Source organism: Salminus brasiliensis, chromosome 14 (genome assembly GCF_030463535.1).
Source record: "Salminus brasiliensis chromosome 14, fSalBra1.hap2, whole genome shotgun sequence".
Lineage (NCBI taxonomy): Eukaryota > Metazoa > Chordata > Actinopteri > Characiformes > Bryconidae > Salminus > Salminus brasiliensis.
Genome location: NC_132891.1, coordinates 28,983,174 through 28,996,181, shown reverse-complemented (window position 1 = coordinate 28,996,181; position 13,008 = coordinate 28,983,174). Strand labels below are relative to the sequence as shown.

Here is a 13,008-nt window from a genome sequence, read left to right as displayed (position 1 = left end):
TGCCTGTTTACTTGGATGCTTTTTTTTTTAATGGACAGAGCTTACCAGATATTTTTATTTACATTTTAGTAAAATGTTTACTAAATTTGGCTGATGCTCTCGTCCAGATCCTGATAGCAAAGTAACAAAATAAACAATTTGATTTTATGTCATTTTTTAATTTTTCTTGGCTTTTGGTTGATGACCTTAAATCAATAATGAATCAATGTTGCCTTAACTAATAAAGTAAAACTGACCCAACTAAAAATAACTTATTTAGAAAACTAGCAACTCCAGTAACTGTAACTGTAGTTCAACATAACTTGTCTATTAAACAGATATTGCTAAAAATCGAGGCAACATTAACATGTTTGTTCAGTTGATAAGGCAGTAAAATTGTGTAAACTCATAAAAAGTGCACTATAATCAGATACTTCAGAAATTTGAACAATTAGAGAAAGATATTGTTCACCAAAAGACAACACCTTTAGGAGAAAATGCTTTTGTCATCTGTTACATTACATTTGAATTGCCCTCCTATGCAGAACATACACACACATACATGATATGTACAAAAGTATTGGGACACCTGCTTATTTACTGTTTAGGGTTTAAAGAAATGTTGACGTAACGGTCTCTACTTTCCAGTGAAGGCTTTCTACTACTTTCTGAAACATTGCTGTGAGAATTTGATTGTATTCAGCGACAAGAACGCTAGTACGCTCAGCATGTTGGAGGATCACCACCCCACCCAATCCCTAACTCATTAGGAGATTCTGTCTCCACTTTTGAAAATGGTGTCTATTGGAAAAATATAATTAATAATTAAAATCATCACGATGAACAATTCTGCACTTCTCAATGTTTAAATACAATGTACACAACCAGTCAAAAGTTTTAGAACACTCCCAGTTTTTTTTCAGTAGTCCACTGGCAGTGTTGTTTAGCTGCTTTTCTTATTTTGCCATCTTAGCAATGATTTTCTTACTGACACTCCACCTGTCAAATCTGCAGCTCCAAGTCATGTGAGCCACCTTGACTCTCAGAAACTTCAGAGAAACCTCAATTTTCCGTTTTCTCTAGTTTACAAGAGTCTTTTGATGGTGTAGTACACAACTATACGCACCACACATACCACACTTTCTCTAAATGAAAAACTCACACTGTCAAGAGTAAGAATGCTCCATCTGTATTTCTTTGTTAAATTTGTCATTCTGATAGCAATCCAGATGTGCAATGTTATCTATCCAGCTGTACGTTGTTAACGCCCCCCTCTTTTAAAACTTTTATTGCTTACCTTCGCATATCATCCGTGGTCCCCTCAGATTTCTTAAATGTAGTGATTACACACTAAGGTGCCATAATTCCCAAATTGAATTAAGCTAATGACCAGTAACTGCAGAAGTGTGCTGACAGAAATCAACAGTACTTGTAATGTGACCAGGGTGCCCAACTTTTGCACGTGTTACACAGTACTGAGCAAAAGCGTTTGAAACTAGTTGTGTTTAAATCTATACAACCTGGAGCAGACCGTCCTCACAAACTGAATGACCATGCATGAAGGACACCAGTGAGGGAGGCTACACACATTTCATTAAGAAATGTCTTCCCTTTCTTAATGATGGATTTAACTGAACCAGGGGATGTTCAATGATTTGGATTTTTTTTTTGTATCAATCTCCTGACCTATAATCTTCAATAACCTTTTCTTTTGCATTGAGTGTTCTTTTGTCTTAATGGTAAATTTATAGCCTGGAATAATGATTAACCAGTGACTGGACCTCACTAATTGCAAGACTGTTACTATTAACTGCCTGGACCTTTAAAAGGGGGTGAACATTTATGCAGTGAACTATTTTGCATTACATATTCTATTTAACTGACATTACTGGGTAGAAATCTGTGTTTGTGTAAAATCTTTTGTTACGATATATTGACGATAATTCCATTTATAAAAACAATTAAGACTGCCTTAAATAGGCACTGTAGTAGCGGTCATTGTGTTTCTTTATTACACAAATGAAGTCACTATATATATATATATATATATATATATATATATATATATATATATATCTATCTGTCTATCTATCTATCTATAGATAAAAAAAACTGTTTAATTATACTTATATGGTGGGCAGAAAGAAAGTGCTTGTTTTACTGAACTTGTGTCAAACTGCCGTGAGGAGTGTGAGAAGAACAGGAAATGGGGGGTGAAAAAAAAAGTATTTTCTTGTGGTTACACCCTAATAAGACACAATGTGTGGGGTTTTAACCACACAAACAGAAGCAACAACTGAAATCATACAGAATTCAGTATTCAATTTGAGTGGTACTGCACACATGCAAAGCGATAAAATATAAAAGGACGTCCCCCCCCAACCCTGAACCCACCCACCATCGTTGTTTTGGTTGTCTGAATTAGGTGAGGTTATTTATCCTTTTAAATTTTCTTCTTTAAAATAACACTTAACCCTTAAATATGCAAACTTTGCAGCAACCAAGAGAAGGTTCATGTGACATATGTACATAACCAGACACTGTTTATCTCACGAAGCCATCAGTGACATACAGGGTTTCTGGGAACAAAGATAATCACATCATCATAAGTACTGACCAGAAATGCATCTTACAACACTGCAGCAAAGGCATACAAGCAGAATTGTTCCTTGCACTTACATCGTTGGAGCCACAGCGTTAGCGGCAAGCATAGATGCCAAGGACTAGCTGTGCCAGCTTTTCTGCTGATGAGGAGCTAGTAAGTGTGAAAAACCAGCCACCCCCTCAACAGCCTAGAAAAGAACCTCAAAACACAACACAATTCACACGTTTTCTTAACCAGAGTCACAGTTTAATTTGAATTGAAGTACAAAATAATAAACTGCCATCATTTTTTTTTACGCTTTGAAAACTAAATAAAACAGTATTCATTCTGATAATCAAAATTATGGTAAAACGGCACTAAATTCCAGGTAGAGGGCCCTTCCAGTATCAGTTCTGAGTTTACAGGCAATGTGGTTTTGTTTTACTGAAGTCCTTTAGCTTCCCAAAGGCCTCTATGGTTGAATTGCTGATGCCAGTGATTCTGCCTTTACTGTAGGTAGACACTAAAAACATAACCCACATTTTTGCATGTTGATTCTGCTCTCTTCTGTTAATCAGCAGTTCATAATTAAAAAATTCTATCAATGTCAATCAGTGTCTCATTGTCCCATGTTGGGTTCAGCAAGTCATGTGTTCGGAGCTTGGAAATAGAGATGTTTCCGAAGGAAGTTGAAAGATCCAGGCATCTGTTTGTAGAGGCCTTTAGCAGATATCTGAGACACTTCGTTGTTCACCTTTGGAAAATAACATGCAACACAAATATATCAGGGGCATTGTGCAAAGCAAAGACCTAAAACTGGCAAAAAATAGTCAAACTGATGTCTGTCTGTACTTATAAGGATAAGCCCTAAACAAGCCCATGTAATTCTAAATAAAGCAGACACGCACCAAGAAAATGATTAGGAAAACTATGCTAATACTGGATGATGCTTCATTTTGCTCTGAAAAAACATCCTCAACACTTCGTGGCATGGATTCCCAAAGATGTTGGACACATGCCCTTGACACTCTGGTCCACACTGACATGACTGCATCACAAAATCCCTGCAGATTCATCAGGAAAACTTTAATGCCTTGTCTCTCCCATTCTACAGCATCCCCGTTCTGTTGCATGGGGAAGGTCTGGGGATGGGGAAGAAAACTGAACTCAATGTCAAGTTCATGAAACCAGTTTGAGACAACTTTTGCTTTTGGGGCACCATCATGCTGGAAGTCAGATGATAATGGCTATTAACTGGCCATAAGTGTTACTGCATGATTTTGCAGATGCATCGCACAGCTCCCGTAGAACTGTCTGATTAGAAAATTGCATAAATGTGCATTAATGTATCAAAAGTTTTCCCTTTTCTCCCAATCCCTGTTCTCCCCAATCCTCCTGACTCTAGGAGGGTAATGATGTCTCCTCCTGTACATGCAATGTACATGCGGCATCACCAGACACCCAACACGCTCTGAGGAAAGTGCCAGGTCCCCAGCTCCACCCCACCAGCCATGAGACGCCTGAGTGATGAGGGGAGACAGCATCATCTACCCACTCAGAGAGAGTGCAGCCAACGTTGCTCTCTTCAACTCTCTTCAACTTCAATTCAGGTCCCAGTGCTGGGGCTCATGTTCATACATTTAAAAAAAAACAAAAAACAGTTTCCAAGGATGAGTAATGTCTCAAACTAATTACTTATGGAAACTTGAAATGTGATTTTAGGTTTAGCTCTTCCAGACGTCAAGCTTGCACTAGTGGGGAGAAGTTTCCAGTGTATCACTTATGAACACATATCTGTTTATATATTTAGTTTGAAAAACAACTGCTCTATAAAATAGTTATTTATTAATATAACTATTGCCTATGAGTCATTGGTACAGTTACAAACATATGCACAGAGAGAAATGAAGCATACCATCATTAACATAGTGACGAGGTCATCAGTGCCAGCATTCTCCTCCAATATGCGATCCAACGTCTCCACGTACCAAGAACCTTTGAGTGTATCTCTCCATGACACATATCCTGGAAACAGAATTCATTTAGGACTGTTGGCAAATGCTAACTTTCTCTCCCTCACACCCTCCCTCCCACACGTGGGTGCTATTAGCACTCGAATAGCTTTTGGTGCTGCGCTTTAACAACACTGTGACTCTGTTAACATCTGGTCACTGCATGCGTCTTTAGTATCAGCCATATAAAATGCCAGTGTAAACGCACCCAAAAAGCATTTAGAACAGATACAAATCAGATTGCTCAAACCACTTTGAGCCACATACAGCAGTGTTAACTCATCTATCTCTCTCAGATGCATTCGACATTCAGTATCCCTCCCAGTACGACCAAAACCAGTAATAATTGCCATGCAATGAGCAAAAGAAGCTTTGAGTCTGAACCAGCCACCCTTCACTTTAACCCTCTGTGCAGTCAATACACACTAGTGAGCAAACACACAGAGTGACAGTGAGCACATGTGCCCAGAGTGGTGGGCAGCCATCACTGAGGCGCCAAGGGAGCAGGTAGGGTGAAATGCCTTGCTTAGGGGCCCAACAGCCCAATTATTGAACCCACAACCATCTAACCGCCGAATTAGTTTGATTCCGCGCTAGTTCTGGTTAGTACCAAGTGTTAGGTCATGTCCAAAGAGTACCAAATAGCCAAAAAGCATTCACTTCACAGGTTTGCACATTCTCAATGCAAATATGTTTGAATGAATGCTTGCTAAAATAAAATTCAGCCTTTTACAAAATACTTTTGTTACTGCTGGCAATAGCTCTTGCCTTAATGGAAGACCACATTTTATTAAAACACTTTTTTAATACAGAAGAAAATATATACACATACCTGGAAAGGTGGAGTAAGACACTAGAATGTCACTGGGGGTGGGTAGAGTGGCCCTGGCGTCAGTTTCATCAGATAAACTAAGTGAATCGCTACTGGAGGACGTAGGTATAGCGTCTGGCTGGTCATCAATTCCACCTGCAATGGCTTGCGCCTCATCTGGAGACACTTCAAAACCAATGTCTCTCTGATCTGCCACAAAACACATGCCACACACAGAGTATATGGGTGAAAGTATGCAAGAGCTGAAGAACATGCTGCTGACACCAAGTAAAAAGTGATTCTTCAGTTGATACATAGTACCTCAAACTGTACCCATAAACTTGACATGAAATATGATCAGATCTCATTCCAAAATCCAGATACAGGTAAACTTAAAAAAATGAATACATGATTCAATAACAATAGTGATTTTACTTTTCTGTATTGAGTAAGCATTAAAACATTATTATGGACAATAGTATTTGGACACCTACTCATTTATTGTTTCCTCTGAAATGGGTTTATTCTGCTTTTGTTAGAGTAACTGTCTCTACTGTCATCAGCATTGCTGAGAGAATTTGATTGCATTCAGCGACAATAGTGTTAGAGAGATGTGTGATTATCACCCCCAACTCATCCCAAAAGTGCTGCATGCAGCACCATCATTCTGGAGAACACTGCACTGTTCCACAACTCAATGTTATTTATATACTTTATACCCAAACCCAACTTGTATATCATCTCCAAGAGCACAGCGAAAACATGTACAGGAAATCACAAAGAACATGGAACCAATTAAGCTAAAATAGAAATAATTGGCTTATATGAAAACCGTTAGGTTTGGTGACAACCAAACACTGCATTTCAACATTAGAACTGCATTCCCGGTGTTAAGCATGGAGGTGGCATTATCACGCCCAACGTAGACACCCAGAATTAGTTTGCACCTTGTCACTTCATGCGTTGTGAGTATGAGAACTATATCTGAAGAAGGTCAAGCCACAAAAAACTACAAGTGTAAACATACCCAAAGCGCTTTTAAAGCATCAGGAGGATCAGAATGGATTTTAGTCTGACTAGCCGGGGAAGCATTTGAGCACCAAGTATAAATGCATGTGGCTAAACTCTGATCAGGATGCAATTCAGATAGTAGTCACATGAATGACCAGGTGTAAAGAGTGTTTGGGGCTACTCTGCTACCATAAGTCTAGGGTGGCTTGCTATTATTAATGAACCTCTGCCAACAAATTCAAAAAACAAGAGAATGTCAAGATATCTGTTTATGAACTGAAGCTTAACCGTAATTGGGTCATGCAGCAAGACAATTATCCTAATAACACAAGTAAGTCTACAAAGAAAATGTTAAAGAAATCAACATTTTGGAATGGCCAAGACATGTCCTGTACATAATCCAATAGAAATGTTAAAAGACCTAAAAAAAATAGTTAATGCAAGGAAACTATTGTTCAGGATTGATCATCAGTTACTGGACACATTTAATCGAAGTAATTGCTGCTCAAAGGTGTCAAATAGTGACTGAAGCAAAGGTTCACATACTTTGTTTCTGACACTTATGTTGAATAATTTGCTCAATAACTAAAAGAACTACAATGTGTCAGTGCCATTTTGAACTTTAACCTTCGCAATTTCAGGTAAAAACTAAACAAGCATAATTTGAACACCAAAACAGTCTTGGCTGACAAAAAAAATGTCTGCTGATGATTTTTTGCAGAACCATTTATTTAGGTAGTAACTGCAAAATAGTGATGAGTGGTATATGCTCATTATTAAATTGAGGGCAAAATACTGACTGGCTGCATGAAACGTGCAGAAGGACAGGAAGGCACTAGGCACTAGAACGTCTCAGTCACTAGCCTGTGGTAGATTTGAAAACCTCCCCTGAAACCACCCTAGTAAACAAACTACTCACCTCCTCCACATGCCTGTATAAAGAAGACTTTGGGCTTGCCCTGCAGAGAAGAACAGTTCTGGCCATTGAGGTAGTTTGTGATTATCTGAACAGGGACAGAGGAACCATCCACACCATGTACTGCTCCAGGGAAGCGATTGTGACTTGCCTGAATAACAGAGATGATGCAATGTAACAGGAAAAACACACATTTTCTTACCTAACTAAAAATATTATGTTGCCGTGTTAATACTGCATGTAGTACTAATTTTAAGCCATGCAGTTACATATATGCTGGAATAAAGCAATGTATTATGAAGAGACTTAGCATGTTAACTTTTTAATTGGAACCCAGATTAAAAGCAATTACAGAAAATATGACTTTATACTAAATGTTAATTGAAAATGTAATGCTGACAGAACGCAAAAGGCGGAGATTGGAAGTGCACACCATCTAGACAGTCTGTGGCATGACATAACAGAGACACAAGATGAGTGAGCGAGCGAGGACCATGAGGCAAGCAATGTCAAAATTTCCACCCAACTTGGGAAGTGTGAAGCTCATTTATTTTGTTTACTATTACAGCTTTTTTGCGTTGGATTAACTCTCTTCCAAGACCTGAACTGTCCCATGTCCTCTCCAATGTCCGCTCGTGGATGGGCATGGCTGCCTACTTCTTGGCCCAAGGGCATGGGCCATTTTTCATTGCAGGCAACCAGAGTACCATTGAGCAAACAATGTCAAAACTTCCACCCAACTTTGAAAGGGCGATGCAAACTCTATCACAACTTTCATCCACTGATACAGAATCTGTGCATTTTTTCACAGATGAGTGGCAGCTAGCAGTGAAGGAGAGCCACATGGGTGCAAATATGGCTGAACCATGCCTCTCAGTGAGTGCTCAAGTTCGCCACTGTGTCAAGGCTACTACTACTGACTACGTTTTGCCCCACTGCAAAACCTTCCAGTTGACTAGCCATGTCTTTTACATTTGTTTTATTAATAAAAGACATTGGAAGTAAATTCATTATGGATCATGACAAATACTTTGCTTTGAAAGTACCAAGTAGTCATAACAATAAAAGAATAAGAAAAAATGAAATCCTGTATAAAAAAATATGCATTCAGATGCAATGATAATCTGATATGATAATGATAATCAATTTATTGAATCAAAACATTAGATGCCTAAAGATTTCCACCCCACCTGATAGTAACCTAATACTTTACAGCCTGTTTGTGTTTAATATATAGACTGCTTTGAGTTAAATACTACATAATATCTGTTATCTGTTAGCAAGCTATAAAGACAATGCACATTGGCATCATATTTTAAATTTTTTTGTCAATGGCAAGTGGTGCAGCAATCTAAGTCAACCACTAAGATCGCAAAGTGTAGACTGACCCTCCCTCTCCTCCATTAAACACGAAGCTCGTCAGTGCTAGTGTCTGTTAGCAGATGTAACAAAACTGGTAGTGCGTGTTCAGCTGTTCAATGACGAAAGGTTCAAAAAGATGCATCTGTCTGGCTTCACCTGACAGAAAGCACACACTATCCTTCACCCTCCCAGATCTGGTTGCATTGCTTAATACGGCAGAGTCTAGTTGACGGGAATTGGAAATGGCTAAATTGGGGAAAAAACATTTTACCACCCTTACCTCAGTTCCATGTGACAGGATGACCACAACACAGCAGTCGTACATGGAGTGATCCTTCTTAGCTAGAGAAGACAGCTCTTGTCTTATGTGCTATCAGGAAAAAAAAAAAGCCACAATATTACAGAAAAAAACATACTGATTTACAGCATCTCTGTTTGGGGTACTGTGCACACACACACTTACTTTACATGTCAGGTTCTTCTTAACAATAACGTGAAAATTGAGGGACTTGAATCTGTCCTCTAGCTTGTCACAGTCTATGTCAGACCCCTTACGCTCTTTCAAGCTTGAAGTAGGGGCAAACTTCACATTGTTGATGATCAAACAGATTCCGCACGGACTGGCATCCATCTTATAGCTCTGTAGGCATATGAGGAAATCAGTGGATATTTACAGCATGAACATTTAAACATAGGACAAAAAAATTATATATATATATATATATATATATATATATATATATATCACTTGTTCACTAGGGTGTCTATTTACCTGTATGCTGTCACGTCTCTTTCTGGGTCTTGTACCTTCTTTCTCGGGAGCTGTGAAAATACCAGATATTCTGCTAGAACCTTATGTACTAATGCCGCACAGGAGGGTCGTGTCGATGTGTCAAAAGAAATCAAGCTATTAATTTCAAACTAATTTCTTTTTTTGTGTTGGAGTAGCTCTTTCCCATGTCATGAGCTGCCCCCTGCTGCCTGCTCCATGCTGGTGCGAGTCTGCACAAGGTCACTGCTGCCTGCCTATTCCCTGATCCAAGCTCACAAATATTACCTTACAAATATTTGTCATACTCCTCCTTACCTTTTTGTTTTTCTTTTCTTTGTGTTTTTTTTTCACAAAATCACAGAAGTAAAAAGTCAATTTTGCTGAGCAGAACTACGGACATGCCACACAAATTCACTACAGACACCACATTTCCCATAATCCCTCAGCATCTTTCCAAAGGCTTGAACAGCAAATAGTTTCTTTAACTTTCAGTCAAGGTCAGTTTATTTCGGTTTCACAGAGTAATGAACAATATTTAAAGGAAAGTCCGCCATGCTACAGACAAGATAATGCCACTTATAACCATATAACTAGTAAAAGGGGCTTTGATGACAAGTTTGCAAAATGAGCGTTGCAATATAACCAATGTAATAGTAAACATACACATCACAATTTCATATGTAGTTTTATTCTGGAAAGAAAACATTTTATGTGTGTAACAAAACTCCAGAAATAAGCTTGACAAAAGTGTTGGCACCCTTAGTTTAATATTTAGTATGCACACCCTTTGGAAATAATAACTAAAATCAATTGAACCCCGTGAACATGAAGGGGTTTTCTGCGCCGTTCTCCTGCAATTTTGAACCACTTCTCTTATACCAATTGCTCCAGGTCACTCAGATGTGTAGGGTGCCTTCTATAAAGTTATTTGTACATATTTTCTCTTTTTGACATTGCACTTTGGGTCCCTAAGACCCTTGGTCAAAGTGCTTTTGTGCACACATTCACCTAATGGGGATAAATCTTTCATATTTTCCTATGCAAAATACAGAATAAGGGTTTCACTCCATATATTATTAAAATCAATTATGTAAAACTGAGTTTGATATTTTCATGTTACATCACCAATTATAATCAAATCAAATTAAGTCATTAATAAATTTTCTTGACTTACACTGACACAGACAGTCCTCTCTCTTAAATTTACTTACATGGGCTGGGAAGTACATCCACAGGCAGAGTGGTTGGTTTTAGTGGCACCAGCTTCTGAGGAGTATCAGCTCTGTCAGGGTTTTCTGGATTCCCTGTGGAATCATGGTACAGTGATAATGAGGAACAGAGGTTTGTGTGGAACATGGTGGATGATGCAGTACAAGATGAACAAGAGATCACTTGAAGCCAGAAGGTTTCAAGGAGGATTTAAAGTTTATACTTTTGAATCAGCATCAAGGCAGGACTGGAAACTACTCCTGAAGCTGTTCACTTGCTTGACTACAATACAACATTAGGTAAATTATTTTTTCATTGATAAGCTAGGCTCATTAAAAGTGTTTCTCTCAAATGCTGCTGCTTTTCCAACTCCTTTTTAATGATTTTCTGGTTACATCATATTGAAAACATCCCTAGAGTATACATCAGACAAAACAGCTTCAGATCTCCAGCAGCAAAATGAACCCAGAATCAACTATTTAGAACGGTCCTTAATTACAAATCTTCAAAAGTGGCTCAAAAATTGTCAGTATATTTCATTGTGAAGCCTGAAGTGTTCTACAAGATGCTATACAGGAAATCATGTTGTAAAAATCACACTCACGGACTGGGAGAGGGATTACAGTGGGCTGCACAGGGAGCGGAGTGGGCACAGAAACAGGATTTCCACTCTCTAGGTGCTCTGCCAGGTTGGCTTGCCCAGTTGCGCGAAGACACTCCAGGAAGGCTGGGAAAGCTTGACTGCCTCTTGTCTCCAGGTCCTTCACCAGCTGCCTGGCCTGAACACGTCTGGTCCCAGAGCTCTAAGAAAGTTACAAACCAATTTCACAAACTGAGACATCTTAGGGCCAGTTTCCCCAGACAGGCCCTGAGACTAGTTCAGGACTACACAGCAGGATCAGCTGAATATGTGACATCCTCTATATGAGGGTTAAATATAAATTAAAAATAAAATTCATTCTTATTGATTTTTTAACAGGGGGGGTGGAAGAGGAACTTCCAGACATTGGCCTGGTATTGCAGGTCTTTCATGTACAGTTGTACAGCCAAGGCCTAAATGTTAGAGAAGCAGGCATGAGACTCAGGCATCCATGGCTGAGGCGCACGTGAGCCCCTACAGCACCCAACGCCCACTCGCTCTCTGAGAGCTGAGGTGGCTACCCACCGTTCTGGGTGTATTCTCACTGCTACTGCAATAGCAGTAAAGTGTGCTTCATTTTTTAATTTTTATTAATTTCTAATATAAAAATACAGTGATGATTAGGCTTAATTTCTGTCTGGAAACCAACCAAGTACGAAAACTAATAGCTGTTATTTAATACATGTATTTCAGCACGTTGATCACTTCCGCATAGCAGTGCCCCTGATAGGATGTCATGGTTGCATTAGAAAAACTATTTCAAAAAACTAAATACTATTTCGAGTGGTTCAATCAATGTCCACAGTATTATTTGGTATGATAATTTACTTTACTAATTTTCCATAACACTTAATAGATCATTTAATTGAATAAAAATAAAGCTAAATTTGTAGTTCTCCCATCATTTAGTGAAGCTACTCAGTCGAAGGCGGGTGTTGTTTTCGCTAAAGCTCTTTCATCTTACCTTTATCTCATCTATCATGTCCTCAGTGAAGATGCCCCTTTCCAAAAGACCATCGTAGATATCTGAAGGATCTAAGGTCTTCACAAGATGAGCTCTGTTCTTCTGGAGAATGGTCCTATGTCTGTCTTCCATTCTGTGAACAGTGTCTAACGCAAACGATAGAGTCCGGCAGCCAACATCAGAAACTGTGTCAATAAATAGAACTAGAACAGCATGGCATTACAGAAGTACACCTTACTAATTACAAATAACACACAAAAATAGGAGCGTTTCACGGTTTGCTTCCTTGTTTACATCACGCGTTAAGCCCACCCTTTTGCATCACTCCGTGTGCGTTCGTGCGATCAGAGATGCGTCTCCGAAACGCAGACTTTGTGATTAGGTCAGTGGCGCAGATGCGCATTTCCGCTCACGGTTGATCACAAAAAAATTATGTTGGACTATTTTCACGAACCAGTGTAAATGTCTGTCATTACTGTCAACGCAGTTAAACAATGTATTTATCTTAGTTAGTAGAACTGGTAGCGCTGAGAAGATTAGATTAGATGAGCCAATTATATACTGTGTCACTATAGCAGTGTCCCCGTTAGCCACCGTCGCCCAAGACCCCCATTTTTAAATTGAAGGCCGTGTTAAACGTTTTAGTGTCAAGTAATTTCGTTGCATTTTTATTGGTTTATTCATCCAGAAATTATATAATAATAATAATAATAATAATATGGTTGTTGTTATTATTATCATTATTATT

At 38.8% G+C, this 13,008-nt stretch overlaps 1 protein-coding gene across 1 annotated transcript; it reads right to left on the bottom strand.

Annotated features, from left to right (window-relative positions):
* Positions 1-2,808: 2,808 nt before the first annotated feature.
* On the bottom strand, positions 2,809-12,563 carry casp9 (caspase 9, apoptosis-related cysteine peptidase). The gene is made up of 10 exons (XM_072697151.1): positions 12,261-12,563; positions 11,261-11,459; positions 10,659-10,751; positions 9,448-9,497; positions 9,139-9,315; positions 8,956-9,045; positions 7,317-7,464; positions 5,408-5,596; positions 4,479-4,588; positions 2,809-3,317 (listed from the first exon to the last, which is right to left on the bottom strand). Exons 1-10 carry the CDS (start codon positions 12,390-12,392, stop codon positions 3,210-3,212), a joined length of 1,296 nt encoding a protein of 431 aa, XP_072553252.1. The 5' UTR covers positions 12,393-12,563; the 3' UTR covers positions 2,809-3,209.
* Between the last annotated feature and the right edge of the window lie 445 nt (positions 12,564-13,008).